The 19,110-nt window shown below is 37.3% G+C and overlaps 1 protein-coding gene across 8 annotated transcripts in view; it reads right to left on the bottom strand.

Moving 5' to 3' along the window:
* The window catches only part of IFT88 (intraflagellar transport 88), a 112,189-nt gene that overhangs the window by 82,479 nt on the left and 10,600 nt on the right, over positions 1–19,110 (bottom strand). For 3 of the 8 annotated variants that reach the window (XM_019652384.1, XM_019652388.1, XM_019652382.1), the window contains exons 3-12: positions 18,683–18,745; positions 12,169–12,225; positions 10,544–10,597; positions 9,870–9,933; positions 9,101–9,170; positions 6,848–6,938; positions 5,361–5,465; positions 3,949–4,051; positions 2,670–2,784; positions 480–711 (exon numbers count right to left, since the gene is read on the bottom strand). In XM_019652384.1, coding sequence (XP_019507929.1) covers positions 480–711; positions 2,670–2,784; positions 3,949–4,051; positions 5,361–5,465; positions 6,848–6,938; positions 9,101–9,170; positions 9,870–9,933; positions 10,544–10,597; positions 12,169–12,225; positions 18,683–18,745 — 954 coding nt within the window. The remainder of the gene's footprint in view (positions 1–479; positions 712–2,669; positions 2,785–3,948; positions 4,052–5,360; positions 5,466–6,847; positions 6,939–9,100; positions 9,171–9,869; positions 9,934–10,543; positions 10,598–12,168; positions 12,226–18,682; positions 18,746–19,110) is intronic. The other 5 variants (XM_019652385.1, XM_019652383.1, XM_019652387.1 and 2 more) reach the window with 5 other exon arrangements.

Genomic DNA, 19,110 nt, shown 5'->3' on the forward strand with positions numbered 1-19,110 from the left:
CCCTCATATGTGGGATCCGAACCGGGGCCCTCTGGCATCCCAAGCGAGTTCTTAACCATCGCGCCACTCGGCTGGCCCGCTTCTTTTCATTCTTGATACAGTTGGTACATATGGTTTCAGTTCCCTCTGCTCAATAATGACTAAAGAAAAAGCCTTTAGGGGTTCCTTAGTCAAGATACTACTCTTAAAGAATGGCATGTAATCTTACTTTTCCTAAGATTCTCCTTTTTTTCCTCACTAAAATTGTACAGTCAGTCTGTTTAACCATAATCTCTAGCCCTATTTTAATGGCATCCCATTCTCAACATAATTTAAGTAACAAATGAAAATGATAAAACACATTAAATTTATTTAATTAAAACATGTAAATACAAGGCTAGGAGAAACCTAAGACGTCATCTATTCCAACTTTTTCATTTCTGGAAACAGAAAAGCATAGATAACGAAGAGCTGGCTACATAAGTCTTCCTCATACTCACACTTGGTGAAATATATTTATCATCGTCATCAATTTCCAATGGAACAGCAATCAATTTCTGGAATGCCTTCTTCATTTTTTCTCGATCTCCAATGGCAAAGTAGCTGAGAATGAGGTTGAAGCCTGCCTTCAGATTTGGTGCCATACTCATTATGTGCTCAAACGAATTAATGGCATCAGAATACTGGCCAGTTTTAATAAATGCAACCCCAATGTTCTGCATGATTTTAATCCTGAAGAGAAAGAAACATGGATCAGCTTCAATAAGACTGAATTCTTCAGTATGGTAGTCAAGGCATTCCACAAATAATTTCCTTCTTTTCTTTCCCACTTTATTTCTTCTTTTTTTTTTTTAGCTGAGCCATCCTGCCACCTGTTGGCAGCTCAGCTCGGGTCAGGACTCGAACCGCTGTTGCTCAGAGCTCGCACTCTTGAACGAACTTTACTTCTTTTTTTGTTTGGTTTTGTTAAAACTTTACTGAGGCTTAATTCACGTATCATTAAATGTCTTTTTTTAAGTATCCGGTTCCATAATTATTGCTATATTCACACAGCTGTGGAACTATAACCACGTCCTTACTTTAAGATTTCCATCACCTGAAAAAGAGAACCTGTGCCCATTAGCAGTCACTCTCCATCCTCACCTCCAGCCCCGGGCAACACTAATCTCCTTTCCATCTGGATGTGCATTTTCTAGACATTGCACGTAAATGGAGTCATACGATATGTGACGCTTTGTGTTTGCTTTTCTCAACCAGGACAACCTTTTGAAGGCTCCCCCATGTTGTAGGACTCCATTCCTTTTATATTGCCAAACAGTATTCCATAGTCCGGATATGCCACACTTTATTTATTGACTGCACACATGATGGACATTGATTGTTTCCACTTTCAGCAATTATGAATAATGCTACTATGAACACTCACACACAATCCTTTATGACAACGTTTTCATTTCTCTTGGGTGTATACCCAGGAATGGAACTGCTGGTCATACGGTAAATCTGTTTCATTTTTTTTAAAAGCTGCCTAATTAAATAATTCCACAGTTGTCTACACCATTTTACATTCCCAATGTACAAGGGTTCCGACTTCTCTACATCCTCTTTAATACTTGCTATTTGTCTGTCTTTTGATTATAGACATTCTAAAGGTCGTGATCCCATCTTATTTGTGACCACTCCTCAACATAATCCTTCAGTTTCAACTAAATATGTTTCTTCATAATTCTCTGATCAGATCATTAACACCAATTTCCCTGACTCTTTTCACGGTATCCCCTTCTCTCTTCTCTCCTCCTCATTTCAGTAACCCACCTCAAGTACACCTCTTTCATAAAGCTTTCTTGACCATTCCTGTTCTCAATAATTATTTCTTTGATTATTATAGCACCTCTTAATTATTGATTATCAAGCACTTAACATACGCTGTCTAATAATATTACCTTTTCCTAAAATTCTCAAAAATTCTTGGCCTCACCTTGGTTAAAAATACCTCAAGGGCACTATGTTCTATAAGCCAGATACTTACTGATGATGATAAGATATTGTGCATAATAAAAAAAAAATGATCACTAAATGAATTTAACTTTTACAGGGAAATTGTACTGTGCCTAGAGGAAATTATGACCAGTAATATCCTGGAAAACTTCTATGTTCCCAAGGTTATTATTACCTAACCATAAGGTAATTTACTGTGTCTGCTCTTGAAATATTGTAGGAATAGAAAATATCCCAGCTTCTCTCCCCCACCCCCACTCCCTTCCTGAGATTCAGAAGCAATCCCTTCTTCTCATTATTTATTTCACTCTCAATCCATAGCAAGAATGTCAGAGGGTCTGAATTTCTAGCCTTGCATTCTGGGGTCTGGTATGTTCTAAAGGACTGTTGTTTTGACTTTGTGTTTGCAGTAAGCTGTATTTGCTGGTCATTCCTTATATTAGCCAATTAGCTTAGTTTTATTTCAACTGATCATACATTATGCCTTTAACCTTTAACTTGTCATTATATAAATGTGTGCAAGTATCCATAAGAGGACCGACCAAAATATGACAGACACATCACATAAATCTAACACCTCTCATGTACAAACATTTCAAAATGTTCAGCCTACTGACAAGAGGTCAGAAGAGTTACCCTGTTTCTGAAAAATAACACTTAAATTTCTCAAAGTTATCATTACGTAAACTCACCTCATTTCTTTATGGACGCTTGGAATTTGATCTAACGCCATCCGGTAGAATTTAATGGCTTTGGAATAATTTCTTTGCTTTAAATAAATATTTCCCATATTCACTTTTAATCTTCCTAATTGAAAAAAAAAAGAATGAACGTATAATATTCTATGTTTTTCACTTTTTCTATGATATTTTAAATCACTTTAATTCATATTCCTTGAAGCTTTTCTCAAGTTATGAAGGTTCACACACTACTAAAAAGTCTCCTTTTAGGGCCGGCAGAGTGGCACGTTGGTTAGGAGTTGGCTTGGGACATCAGCTCTAAGCAGTAGGGCCTCAGTTCGGATCCCACATGAGGGCCAGTGACGCTGCGCCCTCTACAGTTAAGATGGTGAACAACAGCTTGACCTGAAGCTGGGCTGCCCTGAGTCGCCAGCAACGGTGTAGGCTGCAGTGGGGCTGGCCAGCAGCGGGCGTGCTCTTTCGTGAGCTGCCATGAGCCGCCATGAGCGGCTGTCCAATGGCCGGCAAGCGACTGCCTCTCCTGGGAAGAGCGCAATGATAATACCAACGTGGGCCAGTGAAGCAACATCCTCCACAACTAGACTGAAGAACAAAAGGACAGCAACTTGTCTGTTCCTCTTCCCCAATTCCCCAACACTTTTCCCCTCCCCCAACTCCCCAATAAAATCTTTTTTTAAAAAAGTCTCCCTTTAAAATAATTATACAATTTTCATGTATCCACACAGTAGTTCTGTGAGGAAATGGAACTTAGGACAGATGGATTCCTAAAAATACTACTAGAAAACAACTGACTTACATTATAAAACTGGAGCTGTGTTTTTTCTTCTAAGAAAAATATGGGATTTAAAAATTAGACTCAATAATGCCACACTCATTTTAATATGATATTAAGAAAATGATATAGATAAACTTTAATATTGCTGCCAAAAAAATTACACGCTATAAATGCTAGATATAAACTATATAGCCTCTTGCAGGTAAATTCTGAGGGAAAACATGTTCAATGAGGTTGCTATGCTTCATTCTACTTGGATGACAGAATATCTTTTTGGTTTACCATTAGGTAATATACCTCATACCAACTGTACGTCCTCATTTGTATTTGTGTGGGTTTTCATATAAATAGTATCTTTAAGCAGGACACTTCTATTTAAATACAAATTTATTTAGGGCATAGATCATTTCATTGTGAGAAACCAGAAGTGAGGAAATGTAAATGAGCACTACAAAGGAACTACACTTATTACAAAAACCAGTTATATACACCTACCTGCGTTGCTAAATATTTTATTTTTCACTATAACTTGATATGTGTTTAGTGCTTCAGCATACATGTCATTAGCTGAATATTGACTGGCCAAGTTGAAAAGAACCTAAGGAAAAAAATATTGGAAAAAGATAATGACCATTTTAGGGCCCCTTTGCCTATAAGTTTTCTAGAGATTAAAATCCTATCACAAAGTTAGCTGTTTATATCAAGACACCCAGCCAATTAGAAAATGAAGTAGACAGAAAAATCTCACATTTCAAATGAACCAGAACATTGAGATAGGTAAGGCTGTCTCTCTGAATTTTACCTTAACTTTCTATAATTTAGGTAGTTTTGCTATCCATTAATCTCAGGAAGACCCACAAAGAATAAATATGTATTGTTAATGTTGCTGGTGATAAAAGGAATAAGGAAGATGTGGGGATATTCTCTTAATAAATACCAGGGGTGACAAAAAAATGTATGTAAATGGGCACTTTGATCAACTTTGCTCAAGCAATAGTTCGCTGTAATCAGAAGTGTCTGGACATTGATGGTAACCACTTTGAGCACCTCTTGAAACTGCAGAAGTCAAACGTGACTTGTATTCATCTTTTGTTACTGGCATATAGTAAGTATTACAATTTTAATACAGTTTTCCTTTCTTAAAATGTGTATACATTTTTTTGGCACCCTCTGTATAAATTAAACATGTGGAAATATCTTAAACCTTTATTTGAATAGTATTTCTGCATATGCAAAATTATAACTTAAGTCATTAAGTTATAGTAAATTATATTCCTAGAGGTAAAAAACTGTCATTATAAATTATTCCCTAATCTAAAGATGCCACAGAACTTAAAAATATTAGCTGTAAGTAGTAAACATCTAAGCATTCTTCTTATTCAAAGTCTCAGAGATCCTTTTTTCCCATCTGTTTGGCATATGAAGTCTTTTCCCACTGAAAATACACCCTTTTAAACAGCAGTATAAACGTCAAGGAACTGTCTTTTCAGAATTAAAGAGGTTTTGCTAGAAATTAGCATTTTTTTTTTACTACCCTCACAGGACATTGTCATATTTGTCTAGTTTGAAGTTCTCAAAAATCACACACCAAAAAGTCCACATTAGAATCTCATTAAAGTAGCCACACTGAATAGAGCATAAATATTAGCAATCTTCAAGAAACAGAGCCACTGGCTGGTGGGTTTGTGAGTTCTTATTAAGTTACTAAAAACAACTAATTAACTAAAAAAATTTTAAAAAGATCTTTGCACAGACCAAAGATGAGAATGTCTCATGAACTAAAGAAAGATTATTATTAATCTAATTCTGGGCATCTGAGTTTCAATAAGATTTTAAAAGAAAAAAGATAAAAGACTTCTGGAATCTACAAATCCTAGCCAAAATAACTTTGCTCACGTCACACTTACCAAGTAAGTTAAATCCAGGTTGATGTTTTCCGGAGTTGTCACTTGCTCTCGCTGCCTCACCAGCACCCTCTCCTTTCTCCCTGCGTCTTTCGCCTTTTCTAAGGCCTGAAATCAAGTTTACACTCGTTACAAGCATCTGTGCATGTGGGAAACACCCACGCGCAGCTGGGCCAGGCCCTGCGGGACTCTCCCACACTCCCCTTGAAAACAGAACCCAGACGATAACACAGACTGTTTACACTGGAGGTCACCATCAGAAAAATGTCATGTGCTTCCTCTGGGAAAGAAAAGGGAGTCTGAGGGACAAAACGGAGGTAGACTTTCCCAAATCGAGTTTCTTTATCACCGCACCTTCCACCACTTTTAGGTTTGACCATGCTGATTACAGTAATACCTCTGTTTGCGAGCATAATTCGTTCCGGAAACAAACTACTCATATTGCAAGACATTGCTCGTTTACCAAGTTAAAATGTATTATTAGGTTGGTGTAAAAGTAATAGCTGTTTTTTGCCATTACTCGTAATGGGAAAAACCAGCTATTACTTTTGCACCAACCTAATAGAACGTCTTGCAGAACACTCGCAAACCAAGTCACTCACAATCCAAGGTTTTACTGTATTTCTTCTTCCTCCAACTCCTGAATCCTTGGGTATTTTAATTCCATCTTGTGAGATAGGGATTTAGATGGATTTGTTTGGTTTCTGGGATGCTCAAAATACAGACAAGTGAAAGTATAACTGCCACCCAGTATTAAGACAGATGCTTAGTTTAGCTCTTACATCCTACTCAGAATGCCAGGAACCTTCTGTTGATTTCCACTGAGAGAATGACCACAGATGGATTAATTCAACATGAGATTTTTTTAGAACTAGATAAAAAAGCACCAGTTCTATGATCAATAAAATTAGCTTCTCATACTGAACAATTCTTTCTAATGGAATTCATTAATCTGATAACTAAGTCACAGAATCTGTATTTATATGGCACAACAAACAAAGAAATGTGAATGAAAGCAAATTAAGAGAAAATACTTAATCATTGAAAAAATGCAAAGTGGGATTCCCAAAAAGCAAACCATGACTTTGCAGTTTCTGGTAACAACACCCCAGGGTAGCAAGGCTGAAGTAAAAAAAGAGCCCAGTGCTCTGTGTGTGGACCACAGTTGCTGTGCTGTGTCGTCCAGCAGGCTGGGTCGAACCCCACAACTCACCAGGCCGCTGAATTTAATCAGCCGATGCCTTGGAACTTTTCTCCCACACCAAAACGACCAATGTCAGAAATTACAAAATCAGCCAACTGTTTTGACATCAGCGCTTATGAAGTAGAGTTATAATTGCAGGCTTTCCAAATAATTGCTTCCATGAACACTCCAAGGCTAGTCAAGAGCAAAGCAAAAGTCTTTACTATACATATGCTTGTCTGCGTGCATATGTAAAACCAGGTGCACACACTTCATAGTCCTAAACCCTATTAGTTTATGAACTTACCAACTTCAAGTCTCCACAGCTGTTGGCAATACAGCTTTCTTCTACCAACTCATTTACTTTTTTCTCCAATTGTCTAATCTTTTCTTCTGGACTATTAAAAAACAAAGCGGGTGTACTTTGAATCATTCAGCCACTAATAATAACGTATCCTAAAATTTGATTTACTTTTAACATTTCCGTTATAAGTTTTTTTGTTTTGTTTTGTTTTTTAGCTGAGCCATCCTGCCACCTGTTGGCAGCTCAGCAGCAAGCTCAGCCCAGGCCAGGACTCTGCTGCTGCTCAGAGCTCCCGCTCTTGAGCGAGCTCCTAACCAACTGAGCCACTCGGCTAGCCCTTATAAGTGCTTTAAGACCTTTAAGAATAGGTCATAGGTAAGACACATGAATAAGTGGCATTAAAGAACTAATATACTACTATATTTAATAATCACATTATATAATTATTCATAATAGTGAAAATAGCTAATACTTCGCACAAGTATAATTTCACACTAGGCTACATGCTTCACCCTAATTATGTCATTTATTCCTGATAATAACATTTGATAAAAGCACTATCATCCTTTTTACTGGTAGGGAAACTGAAGTTTAGAAAGTTCAGTGTTACACACAAGATCACCAGCTAGTAAGGTAGTGTGTCAGGATTTAAACCTGTAAGGGAACTCCAGGACCCACGCTATTATATTATCATCCCCAAAAGAAAGAAGATCCTTTTTTCAGATGTTATGGCAAATGAAAACTTTATCTTATGGTTAGGAAAACTAAAGCCCCATAAAAGAGATAATTAATATTATTATTTACTACCAGTTGGGCGCTGAAGAGAAGGTTTCTAACAAGGTGAGAGGTTTAAACCCTGACTTCACTAGTAACAAACATAACACCCCCAAATCAGTCACCTTTCAAAAATGACATACCGTTGCTTTGCTGCCACTTTCTTCCAGCAAAATGCAACACTCTGAACACACATAGTGCCTAAATAAAATTTTACTACAAGTATATTGGAATACATCGCAGTTCTCATAATCCTCCACAAGTGGAACTTTTTAAAAGAACACAAGACATAAATTTCACAGTATAGCTTTGTCTATGGAATCATACTCTTCAGTGGAACCTGACTACAAATTTAGTCAGGTGGGATAAATTTTATTAGTTTTCAAAGATCTGCAAAATTCTAAATGAACAATGAGCATAACAGATGGTGGTTTTATAAAGGTTACAACAAAATATAGAATTCTATTTCCTAGTTGTCTGAAACACTAACAAATTAACGATCCTACAACTGCCTTTCCTCCAGACTTCCTGTTTTATAAGATAATAAATGTTCTTATTGTGTGTGTTTCTGATGTGTCTTCTGTTAGTAGCTGAAAGGATCCAGAATGACATAATATTTAAATAAAACAGCATACTTTTATTAGCAGACATGCTGTCATTAACTAGGACATAAAGTAAACTGATTTTCTAGAGGTTCCTTGTTAGTTGAAAAGGGAAATTATGTAATTTACACTCGTATGATAGTCCAAACACTGGCTTTAAAATTACAAATTAAAAACAGATATTATATAGAAGCAAAAGAGTGTAATGGTTAATAGCACTAGCTCTGGAAATAGACAGTCTGTGTTCAGATCTCAGTCCCACCACTTATTAGTGCTCCCAAGTCCAAGACCTCTGCTTTACTTTCTCTCTCCAAGAACTAGTGATAGTAACAGCTCAGTCTTCTCTCAGCACAGTGCCTGGCACACAGCGAGTATGCAGTAATGTCGGCTTCTAAAACTATGTGTACAGTGTACGCCTCAGTGGTACCCAGATAGCAGTAAATGTATACAGCTGAATTAATACCATAGCTTTTTGACTACTCTCTAGCCACTAGCACAAAACTAAATTAAAGCAATACAAATTAAATTTCTCAATATTGATATGAAAACTAACTTCTCATATGTTCTCTTAATTTTTTCTTTGAAATATGCTTTTCAAATAAGCATATCTTACTACCTTTCAGCCCCATTTGGCCTTCAAGACAATCAATATTGGCAAGCATAAAAATTAGGCAGATCTTAAAGTCAAATAATATAATAAAACTGCACAGAACACACATGGCTATTTTTCAACTTGATTCTTTTGCTAGTTCCAAGAACTAGTAATGAAGTTTTGATTATAATTCTGCTGACACGAACTTTTAAAATACTAAAGAATTACGTATTTAGAAAATAAAAATATGCAACAAGAACAAAAACAACAGCACAGGGACTTACGTACCTATCTTCGTTTTTGGTTTCCAAAGGCGGAGCAGGGCCCCTTGACTGACCCAGGGGGTCAAATGCAGAGCCTGAGACACAATGCAAGAGTTCAGATTGGTTTGGACCAGCATAAGTGAATAAAATGTGAAACGTTGCACATTATTTAATTCTTTATTAAATAGCTTACATTACCTATTTATTAAATAGGCGGGACATTTATTATGTCTACATAAACATTTTCTATATTGAGAAACCAGTCTAATTTTTTACATAAATTTATGTAAATAAAATTTGTGTATTAACATGTAAAAATAAAAACGAGGTACTCTCTCAATATTGCTTCTCCCCCACAGTAATCGATGCCTATTATGAACTCTATCATGTAAAAACCTGGTATTGGCTTCTTAATTGTACGTATTGGTATAATATACATTAATTTTTGTCATAATAATTTTATTTTTAAATTATTTAAGTTATTACATATGTAAATACTATTTTACCCTCAGTCTTTTAAAATTGAGCTCTAACTTATATAAAATAAAATGCACAAATTTTTCATCTACAATTCAGTACATTTTGATAAATTACATGCCAGTATAACTACTACCCCAATTGAGATGCTGAGTATTTTCATCACCCCTTTTCTTTCATAATGGTACCTAAAATAATGGTGCACTTTATAATCAATGGCATGTTGGATTTTATTTAAAATGGTAATAATACTTACATCATAAAAACAGTAAGAAATATTAACATCTAAAAACAATTAGTAGAGATATATGACAAACCTCTGAAAGCTGCTTTGGTGAAACCAGCTGCTCTCACGGCTGTCATGGGTCTAGTAACTCCATCCTTAAAAGAATAAGGATCACTTACAAGTATTCTTAAGTTAGATCTAGCTCTTAATTACAGTTCTGCACATGACATATCTTACTATAGCCCCACTTTTAATACTGATTTTAATCACTACCTGCTTATTTTGTCTCCTCTATGTCAGTCCTTCTCTACTTCCCCATTTCCCCTATAAAATTTCAATTCCTTGATCTAACTGGGCTTACTCCGTTTGTAAAGAAAACAACTCATGGATTTTTACACAGTGCCTTATTCAGCTTATATAGCTGGCTGGCTGGCTACTTCTGCCTGGTCTCCTCTGTGCCCATGAGAGAAATCACAGAAATTGTTGTAAATGACAGCACGGGAAGAATGAGTCCCAGAGTGCACCGTGCAAGCAAACTATCAGTCCTGCGTCCACTGCCCAGCAGGCTTTCATCTGAGTCCTCAGTGAGCAGATCCAAAGGCTTCCAACAGGCCAACCTTCAGCCACAATGTAAGAATCAGGTTTCTGTATCAATAACATCTTCTTTAGCATTTTAGGATAATATAATAAAGAAAAGAAAACTCAGGTGATAACATTCTAAGTCACAAGACAGGCCCCAAATTAACAGCCACATGACAGAGATACCTGGATGGCCCCTGTCATTGGTCTTCCCATTGATGATGCCAGGGATGTCTTGGACTAGTAAACAGAAAACTAAGTTAAAATAGTTCCCCCAAAATCTACATTTAATTTTATAAACCAAGCTATGAAAGTTTTCTTCATAACTTTTTTCTTCATACTATTGGCAAGTAAACCTAAACATAATTTGTTCCATTTATCACTGAGGACAAAGGGTCAAACAATAAAACTCTAAAGCAGGCGTCAGCAAACTACAAACCTCAGCCTTTGTAAATAAAGTTTTATTAGAACACAGGCACGTCCCTTTCTATGGCTGCTCCTATGCTACAAAATGCAGAGCTGAGTGCCTGCAACAGAGGCTGTCTGACCTGGGAATCCTAAACGGTCTGGCCCTTCACAGAAAATGTTGGCTGTCTCCTGTTCTGAAATATCACCAAAAATCACATTTATGAGTAATATATGTGTATGCTGATTAATAAAAGTATGTTTCATATGACACACAGTTATATTACGTATAAGGCTACTTTCTGCATTCATATAAAGGGACAGCTTGACGGCAAGTGCCATGGACTTCTAGGTTCTGAAACCATCCTTCTGACCCCTAAGAAGTATGTTAGAAAGACTAGGAAACACTATGCCACCTCATTCTCCCATTTTTCTCCCACTCTTCTATTATTTGATGTAAGCTAAAACATCCAAATTTGGGCAAGATTTTCCTGTATGGATTTTTTTTTCAAGGTTTTACTGGGGAGTTGGGGGAGGGGAACAGAGTTTGGGAGTTGGGGAAGGGGCACAGACAAGTTGCTGTCCTTTTGTTCCTCAGTCTAGTTGTGGAGGACGTCGCTTCACTGGCCCATGTTGATATTATCATTGCACTCTTCCCAGGTAAGGCAGTCGCTTGCCAGCCATTGGACGGCCACTCACGGTGGCTCACGGCAGCTCATAAAAGCTCACACCAGCTACCGGCCAGCCCCACTACAGCCTACGCCATCGTGGGCAACTCATGGCAGTCCAGCTCCAGATCAAGCTGTTGTTCACCATCTTAGTTGTAAAGGGCACAGTGTCAGTGGCGCTCATGTGGGATCCAAACCGGGGCCGTGCTGCTCAGAGCTGGTGTCCCAAGTCAATTCTTAAACAACGGGCCACTCAGCCAGCCCTGTATGGATTTTTATATAGCACTTTTCCTCCAAAGATCTCAAATAAAAGCAAGATCTAAATATATACCTTTGAAATTTTTCTTAAATTTTATTTTTTCATGTATTAATTAGTAAGTTTTTAAAAGTTATAAACATCATTACATTTACATAACACCTAATTTCACATAAAATATATGAATGGAATACACATGAGACTTGGTGATGTTATACAGAAAAGGAAAGAAAGTCAACAACAAAAACAAGGTTTACAAATAGAAAAAAGTAATAAAATGTTTTCTGATATATTTACAATCAAAATGACTAGAATATTCAAAGCTATTAATCAAATGAGACTTTACAATGTTCATAACTATCTATAATGGAAACAATATCTGGCTCATGAACAGAAAGATAGCCATAATTATTTAGAGCTGCCTAAAGTGAAGTTATGTATGAGAAATAGCATCTTAATAGTTTCAGCTTAAGAAAACCTACCCCATATCCAGTAGCTACAGGTCTAGTAACTGCTGTGCTTGGTATTTTAGCAGTTATCTTGGAGAGGAAAAAAAACATAGTTAATAGAATTCACATGAAGCTATATAATAGAAAACTGAAAAAGAAGTGGAAAATATAGACTCATCAATAGAGAAATGTGTACATAATATTTAGAATAACTTCTTTTAAATTGTCCTAAATATTGAAGAGCTCAGGTATTTTAAGTATTGAGAAGGAGACTTATTCTGAAATTCACTTTAAAGGACAAAAGAGACTTTAGACCTGAGGTGCCAATAGGAAAGGTCAGTTTTCACAGCTGCTCCTATCGATAATCTATCACACTTATGACTGCCAGCCACTAACTAGGTCTAACAATAGACACAAGATTTGGAGTCAGAAAATCTGGGTTTGAATCTCAGCTCTTCCTCTACTAGCTGAGTTTATTTAATCTCTCTGAACCTAAAGTTTCTCACCTTTGAAATAACCATGCAAGGTATGCCAATCACAAACTTGTAGCTGGACTCAAATAATGTAGGTGCAGCTGACCTAAATATATCAGTCATTAGGCATATTCGTTTGAAATGTTTGATGAAAACTTCAGTAGAGAGTTCTACTTCTGGCTATGATGGGCTACTGTTTTAAACAACTTTGCCACTAAGAACTGAAAAGCTAGGGACAAATATATGTTTGTAAAAAATCAGTTTGAATACATTAAAGAACCAAGGCTGAAGAATTACTGGTTCTCCAGATAAGGAAACAGGGAAGCTAGAGAGGTAAGCCTGCATGCAGCCTGCTTCTCTGCCAGAGGCATCTGTTCATTGCCTTTTGCAGACTCATAGGCCTGAGGCGATCCATGCTGGAGCTGGGGGCCTGTGGCCGCTCTGGTAATTCTCCCAGCTCTAGATGTGATCTCAAAAGGCTACACTCTAGGGCTGAAAAGTCAGTTAGAAGTATACCAGCCCTCATAAGGGCTGAAGTCCAATTTATTAGACTTTAATAGAATCATCTCAAATTCAACTGGGTTAAGGTGACCCAGAATTCCTAGTGCCTCTAGGGCCATAATCAAAAGTGAATTCTCTCTATTGACAGATGAGATCACCCAGACCTTTGCTGCAGTGACGGAAACGTCACTGTCTGATATGATAGCCACTAGCCACACATGGCTGTTGAGTATTTGAAATGTGGTTGATGTAACAAGGACCTGAATTTTAAATATTATTTCATTTTAAATAATTTTAAATAATTTAATTTTAAATAAATAAATGTAAACAGCCCCATGTGGCTAGTGGTTATCACACTGGACAGCACAGACATACAGCTTTAAATGATTTCTAAAATTTTTCATTTATAATGTCTGGCATTCAATCAAAAGCAACTAGACATACAGGAAGCAAGACTACCTAACCAAAAGCCAAGAGAAACAAAAGAATGAAAAAAAAATCCAGAAGGTGATACATAAAATGAAAATATCAATCACAGACTTTAATATGTTTAATATGTTTAATGAATTAAAAGACAAGATTTGACCATTTCAGCAGACAACGGGAAACTATAAAAAAATAAATAAATAAATGGAAATTCTGCAACTGAAAATAACGTAAAATTCTAGCATTGTCCAGGAAGTGGTAAAATACTAACACATTCTAGTTAAAGACGAGTATTGTAATCTTTAGGAAAATATGCAAAGTATAGTAAAAGATGTAAACTCCCAAGATAACAGAGTGGGAAATGGAATAATATAAAACAATCAAACAAAAGAAGGCAAGAAAGAAAATGAAACATAAAAAAGGCAGGAAAAACTAAAAGCAAATAGTAAGACAATAAATTTAAACCAAATCAGTTATTTCATTACATGTAAATGGACTAAATACTTCACTAAAAGAATAGGACTATCAGACTGTATTAAAAAAGCAAAACTCAGGGCCGGCCGAGTGGCTCAGTTGGTTAAGAGCTCGCTCAAGAGTTTGAGCTCTGAGCAACAGTGGTTTGAGTCCCGGCCCGAGCTGAGCAGCCGCTGAGCTGCCAACAGGTGGCAGGATGGCTCAGTTAATAAAAATAAAATAAAATAAAAAATAAAAAAGCAAAACTCAATTACGTGTTGCTAATAAGAAATACATCTTAAATAGAAGGATATGGAAAAGTTGGAAGTAAAAAGATGGGAAAGACATATCATGCAAACCCTAGAGAAAAAATAACTGGTGTAGCCATATTAAATATACTAATATCTGACAAAATAGACAAGCAGCATTATTAGAGATAGAAAGACATTTCATAACAACAAAAGGCTCAATTTACCATGAAAATATAACATTTCTAAATATTTTTGCTCCAAATATATAAAGCAAAAAAACTAAAAAAAAAAATCTGCAATCGTAGCGTAAAATTAACTATATCTTTCTCATTAATAATAGAATTAGTAGCCCCCCCAACCAAAGGAGTAAAAATACAGAACACTTAAAAAATAAAAATAAAATAAATAAACTTGACCTAGTTGACAGATAACAGGTCTTAGAAAAAGCTGAAAAGGAAAGACAGGGTCTCAGCACTTTTTCCATGAATGCAAACTAAAGGAAAGAGACATTATTCTTTTTAACTACTTATGATGACTAAATCTGTTTTGTTTTGCTTTGTTTTGTTTTAGCACTGGGCAGATCTCTCAGACAGAATGGATTCTACCCCATCTCTTCCCTTATTCACCTTATACCCTCACCTGTCATGCCTTTCTTCCCATATCTCACCGTCAGTCTTAACCGCACATACCTTTTTACATTCAACTGTAAATCTGTGTCCTAAGCAGCCTCTTCTGATTGTCCCAACTTGTGATAAATACCATTTCTTTATGGTCCCCAACTGCTCATTCTACAACACTTATTACATTATGCTTTGTAATATCTGAGTCCATTTCATTTCCCTTCTGAAGACTAAAGGTCCTTAGGAGCTAGCATATTATCTCTCTTAAGTGAGCCCAGTACCTTTTGTATGAAAGTTACACTATTTCCCTATTTAATGTAATAAGCAGGATGCGATGACAATACCATTCAGCAGGGGTCAAGCAACCTAAGCTCTACCCCAGGTACAGACAGCTGTGAGACCTCTGGCTCTCAGGGCTTCGATATCCTCAGCTATAAAATGAGGGTCTCTGAGGTCACATCTGAACACTGCTGAAGGGCCAGCCTAGTGAAATTATCACCTGTCGTTGGATACCTGAAACCACTAACTGGAAGATAACATTCGCTTATGTATGCTAAATCATGCGATATGACTTATGAAGCACCTGCATATGCAAAGAAAAGAACAATGACTACAACAGTCTGCCTCTGCAAAAAGCTTAAAGTCTAGTCACTAGCCTAGAGGAAGATCTCACCCTATGGTTTTTCTTTGCGTAATGAAGGTAACTCAAAATTAAAATGCAGGTTGTAGAATGTGTAGTTAAGAATTAACTTTACCCAGAGGCCTAGCTCCTGGGAGGATCTCTAGGCCTCGGAATCTCCGAGGCTTCGCCCACCAGACATTCTGCATGTGATTTACAAAGGCAGCTCTGGGACACACTACACCAGCTCCAGCATCCAGAGGCACTAGCCCCAACCGCCAGGAGGGCTGGAAGCTTACAGTCAGCCACATAGAGGCAGACAGTGTGCCATGGAGCCTCAGGCAGACCTCTGGGTACCAGAGTCATGGGTGAGCTTCCTTGGTTGGCAATGCTCCGTCAATCCTGTCACCACATACAGTGGCTGGAAGGAGTTGATGCCACCCAGCACTCCACAGGGCAAGGCCATCAGAAATTCCATGTTTGGACCCCCAGACTCTGCCCTGTGCCTCTCCCCGTGGTGGAGTTTAACCTGTAAACTTCCCCTGTCTAAACTGAAAGTGTTTAGCTTCCAGTAAGTTCTGTTAGCCCTTTCAGAGAATCACAGAAGCCCTGGCACCTGCAGCAGCAGGTGTCAGAGGTGAGGACAGTGTCATGGAGGACTTGTCCTCTAACTGTAGGAACCATACTAAATTCACTTACATAAATGAGATGGCAAGCTACTCCAAGACCCTCTGCATCTTAAGTGCTTTAATATTGCTCATTTATTTTTACTAACTAATACGTGTGACAGGGAGGAAAGGGAGAACGTGACAAAACGAGGGACACGGAAGCAGGAGGGCACTTCATGGGAAGCAGAGGAGTTGCTGTATGTCAGTTTCTCAACTTTGGCACCATTGACCGTTTGCTGGATAATTCTTTATGGAGGGTGGGGCTGCCCTGTGCCTGTTTGGTGGTTAGCAGCATTTCTGCCTGCGACCCCACAGATGCCAGTGGCACCAACCCAAGTTCTGACAACCAGAATACGTCCAGGCCAAATGTCCCCTGGGACAGGTGTGGGGGACTGAGAACCACTGCTGTGTAGTAGAAGGCACGTGGGGAGAAGCCATTTAAAAGGAACATTAGGGATACAACTGTCTATACTCCATTTCTGCATGTAGTGCCAATCTTGTTTTTTTTCAGCCACAAAAGAAGCTTGGCAGAGAGCATGTGCAAGTCAAATGTGTGTACAAAAATTCTAATAATACTGAAAAATCACTCCAGCAATTTTTGTACTGGTGGAAGATTAAGAGGGTCATTTATCCAAGGGAGAAGTAATTTGTAAATAAAGCCCAACGTTTTGAAGAATCAGTATTTATGCAACTTTAAAAATTAGAAACACAAATATGTTTTAAACAGTGAGTGTTTTAGGTAAACATATTCCAGTGCCTTACATAAATAATAATGTTTATATTCTAAAAAGCATAAAAAACTCTTTGATCTAAAATACTTTAAAATTCATTTGCTGAATATACTGAAAACTGTAAAACACTGCTGAAAAAAACTTAAAAAAAACGAGTAAATGAAAAGACATCCATGTTCATGGATTGAAAAACTTAATATGTTAAGATGTCTATACAACCCAAAGCAATCTACAGATTCAATTCAATCCCTACCAAAATCCCAATGATAGTTTTTGAAGAATTAGAAAAATTCATCCTAAAATTCTTTTGGAATCTCAAGGGATCCTGAAGAGCCAAAGCACTTTTTAAAAACAAGAACAAAGTTGGGTAACTCACACTTCCTGATTTCAAAGCGGATTACAAAGCAATAGTAATGAAAACTTGGTACTGGCACAAAGACAGAAAAATAGGCCAATGGAACAGAATAAAGAGCCCAGAAATAAACCCTGATGTATAAGTACAAATGATCTTCAACAAGGGTGCCAAGACTATTTAATGGGGAAAGGACAGTCTTTTGAACAAATGGTGTTGGGAAAACTGGATATTTAGGTACAAAAGAATGACGTTAGATCCTTATCTTACACCATACACAAAAGTTAACTCAAAATGGATTACAGACCTAAAACTACAAAACTCTTAGAAGAAAACACAGGGGGAAAGTTTCATGATATTGGATTTAGCAATGATTTCTTGGATACGACACCAAAAGCACAGGCAACAGAAAATAGACAAATGGGATCACATCAAACTTTAAAACTTTTGTGATTAAGACAGAATCAACAGAGTAAAAAGGCAACCTACAGAATGGGAGAGTATATTTACAAATCATATATCTGATAAGGGGTTAATATCCAGAATATATAAAGAACTCCTAGAACTCAAAAATAAAAAAATCAAGTAACCCAGTTAAAAAAATGTACAAAGAACTTGAATAGTCCTTCAAAGATGATACACAAACAGCCACCAAGCAAGTGAAAAGATAATATCACTAATCAGCAGAGAAATGCAAATCGAAACCACAATGAGAATCACTTCATACCCATTAAAACTGTTACTCTCAAAAAAAATAGAAAATAACAAGTGTTAGTGAGGATGTGGAGAAACTGGAACTTTTGGGCACTGCTAGTGGGAGTGTGTTATGGAGCAGCCACTATAGAAATCAGTGTAGAAGTTCCTCAAAAAATTAAAAATAGAATTACCATAGGAGGCAGCGATCCCACTTCTGGGCAGGTAGCTATCCAAAGGATTGAAAACAGAGTCTAAAAGAGATATTTGCACCCCCATGTTCATAGCAGCATGGTTCACAATAGGCAAGAGGTGGCAGCAACCCAAGTGTTCACAGAACAAAATGTGGTCTATCCAGACAATGGAATATTATTCAGCCTTAAAAAGGAAGGAATCCTGTCACCTGCTACGTTATGTGTGAACCTGGAGGACACTGTACTCAGTGAAATAAGCCAGTCACAGGAAGACAAATACTGTGTGGTTCCACTCATATGAGGCATTTAAAGTAATCAAATTCATAGAGACAGAAAGTAGAATGTGGTCTCCAGGGGCTGGTGGGGGTCGGGGGGAAGAGAGACTGGGGAGTTGATGAATGGGTAAAGTTTCAGTTTGGGAAGATGCAAAAGTTCTGGAGATCAGTTTCACAACAATGAGAATGATTATATTTAACACTAACTGATCTTTACAGTAAAAAATGGTTAAGAGGGTAAATTTTATTTTAGGTGGTTTTTTTTGCTACAATTAAGAAAACTTCACTTACTGGAGGTCTTCTGCCATGACTAGTTCTCACAGCTTGCTGAAAAGCTGTGTCATTCTCCAATTCCTAAAATGAAAAGGTAAATTTAACATTCAACTTCAAGTGAGAATTTTTTTAAAATGTTGAGCCTCTTCTGTTAGGTATTCACCATCCCCTATAATTCATCCTACCCCATCTGCTGACATCCAGGTAGGGGCTCAAGGGTCAAAGGCCCCTGTCCTCAAATTTCCCCCCTTCACTGCCCAAAACATCAAGGCTACTTCTTCCCTTAGGAATAGGAGCACTGATAATGTTGTTCAATCGTAAGGATATTTTACTGGCCACTGTTTGAATGGACAACATCATTATGCCTGGTTAAAAGATCAGGATACCAAGGGTATGGCCATTCCTCCAAGCAGCTAGACAGGAAAGGCAGAAGCATATGGTTTTCT

This window comes from Hipposideros armiger, unplaced genomic scaffold (genome assembly GCF_001890085.2).
Source record: "Hipposideros armiger isolate ML-2016 unplaced genomic scaffold, ASM189008v1 scaffold_178, whole genome shotgun sequence".
Classification (NCBI taxonomy): Eukaryota; Metazoa; Chordata; class Mammalia; order Chiroptera; family Hipposideridae; genus Hipposideros; species Hipposideros armiger.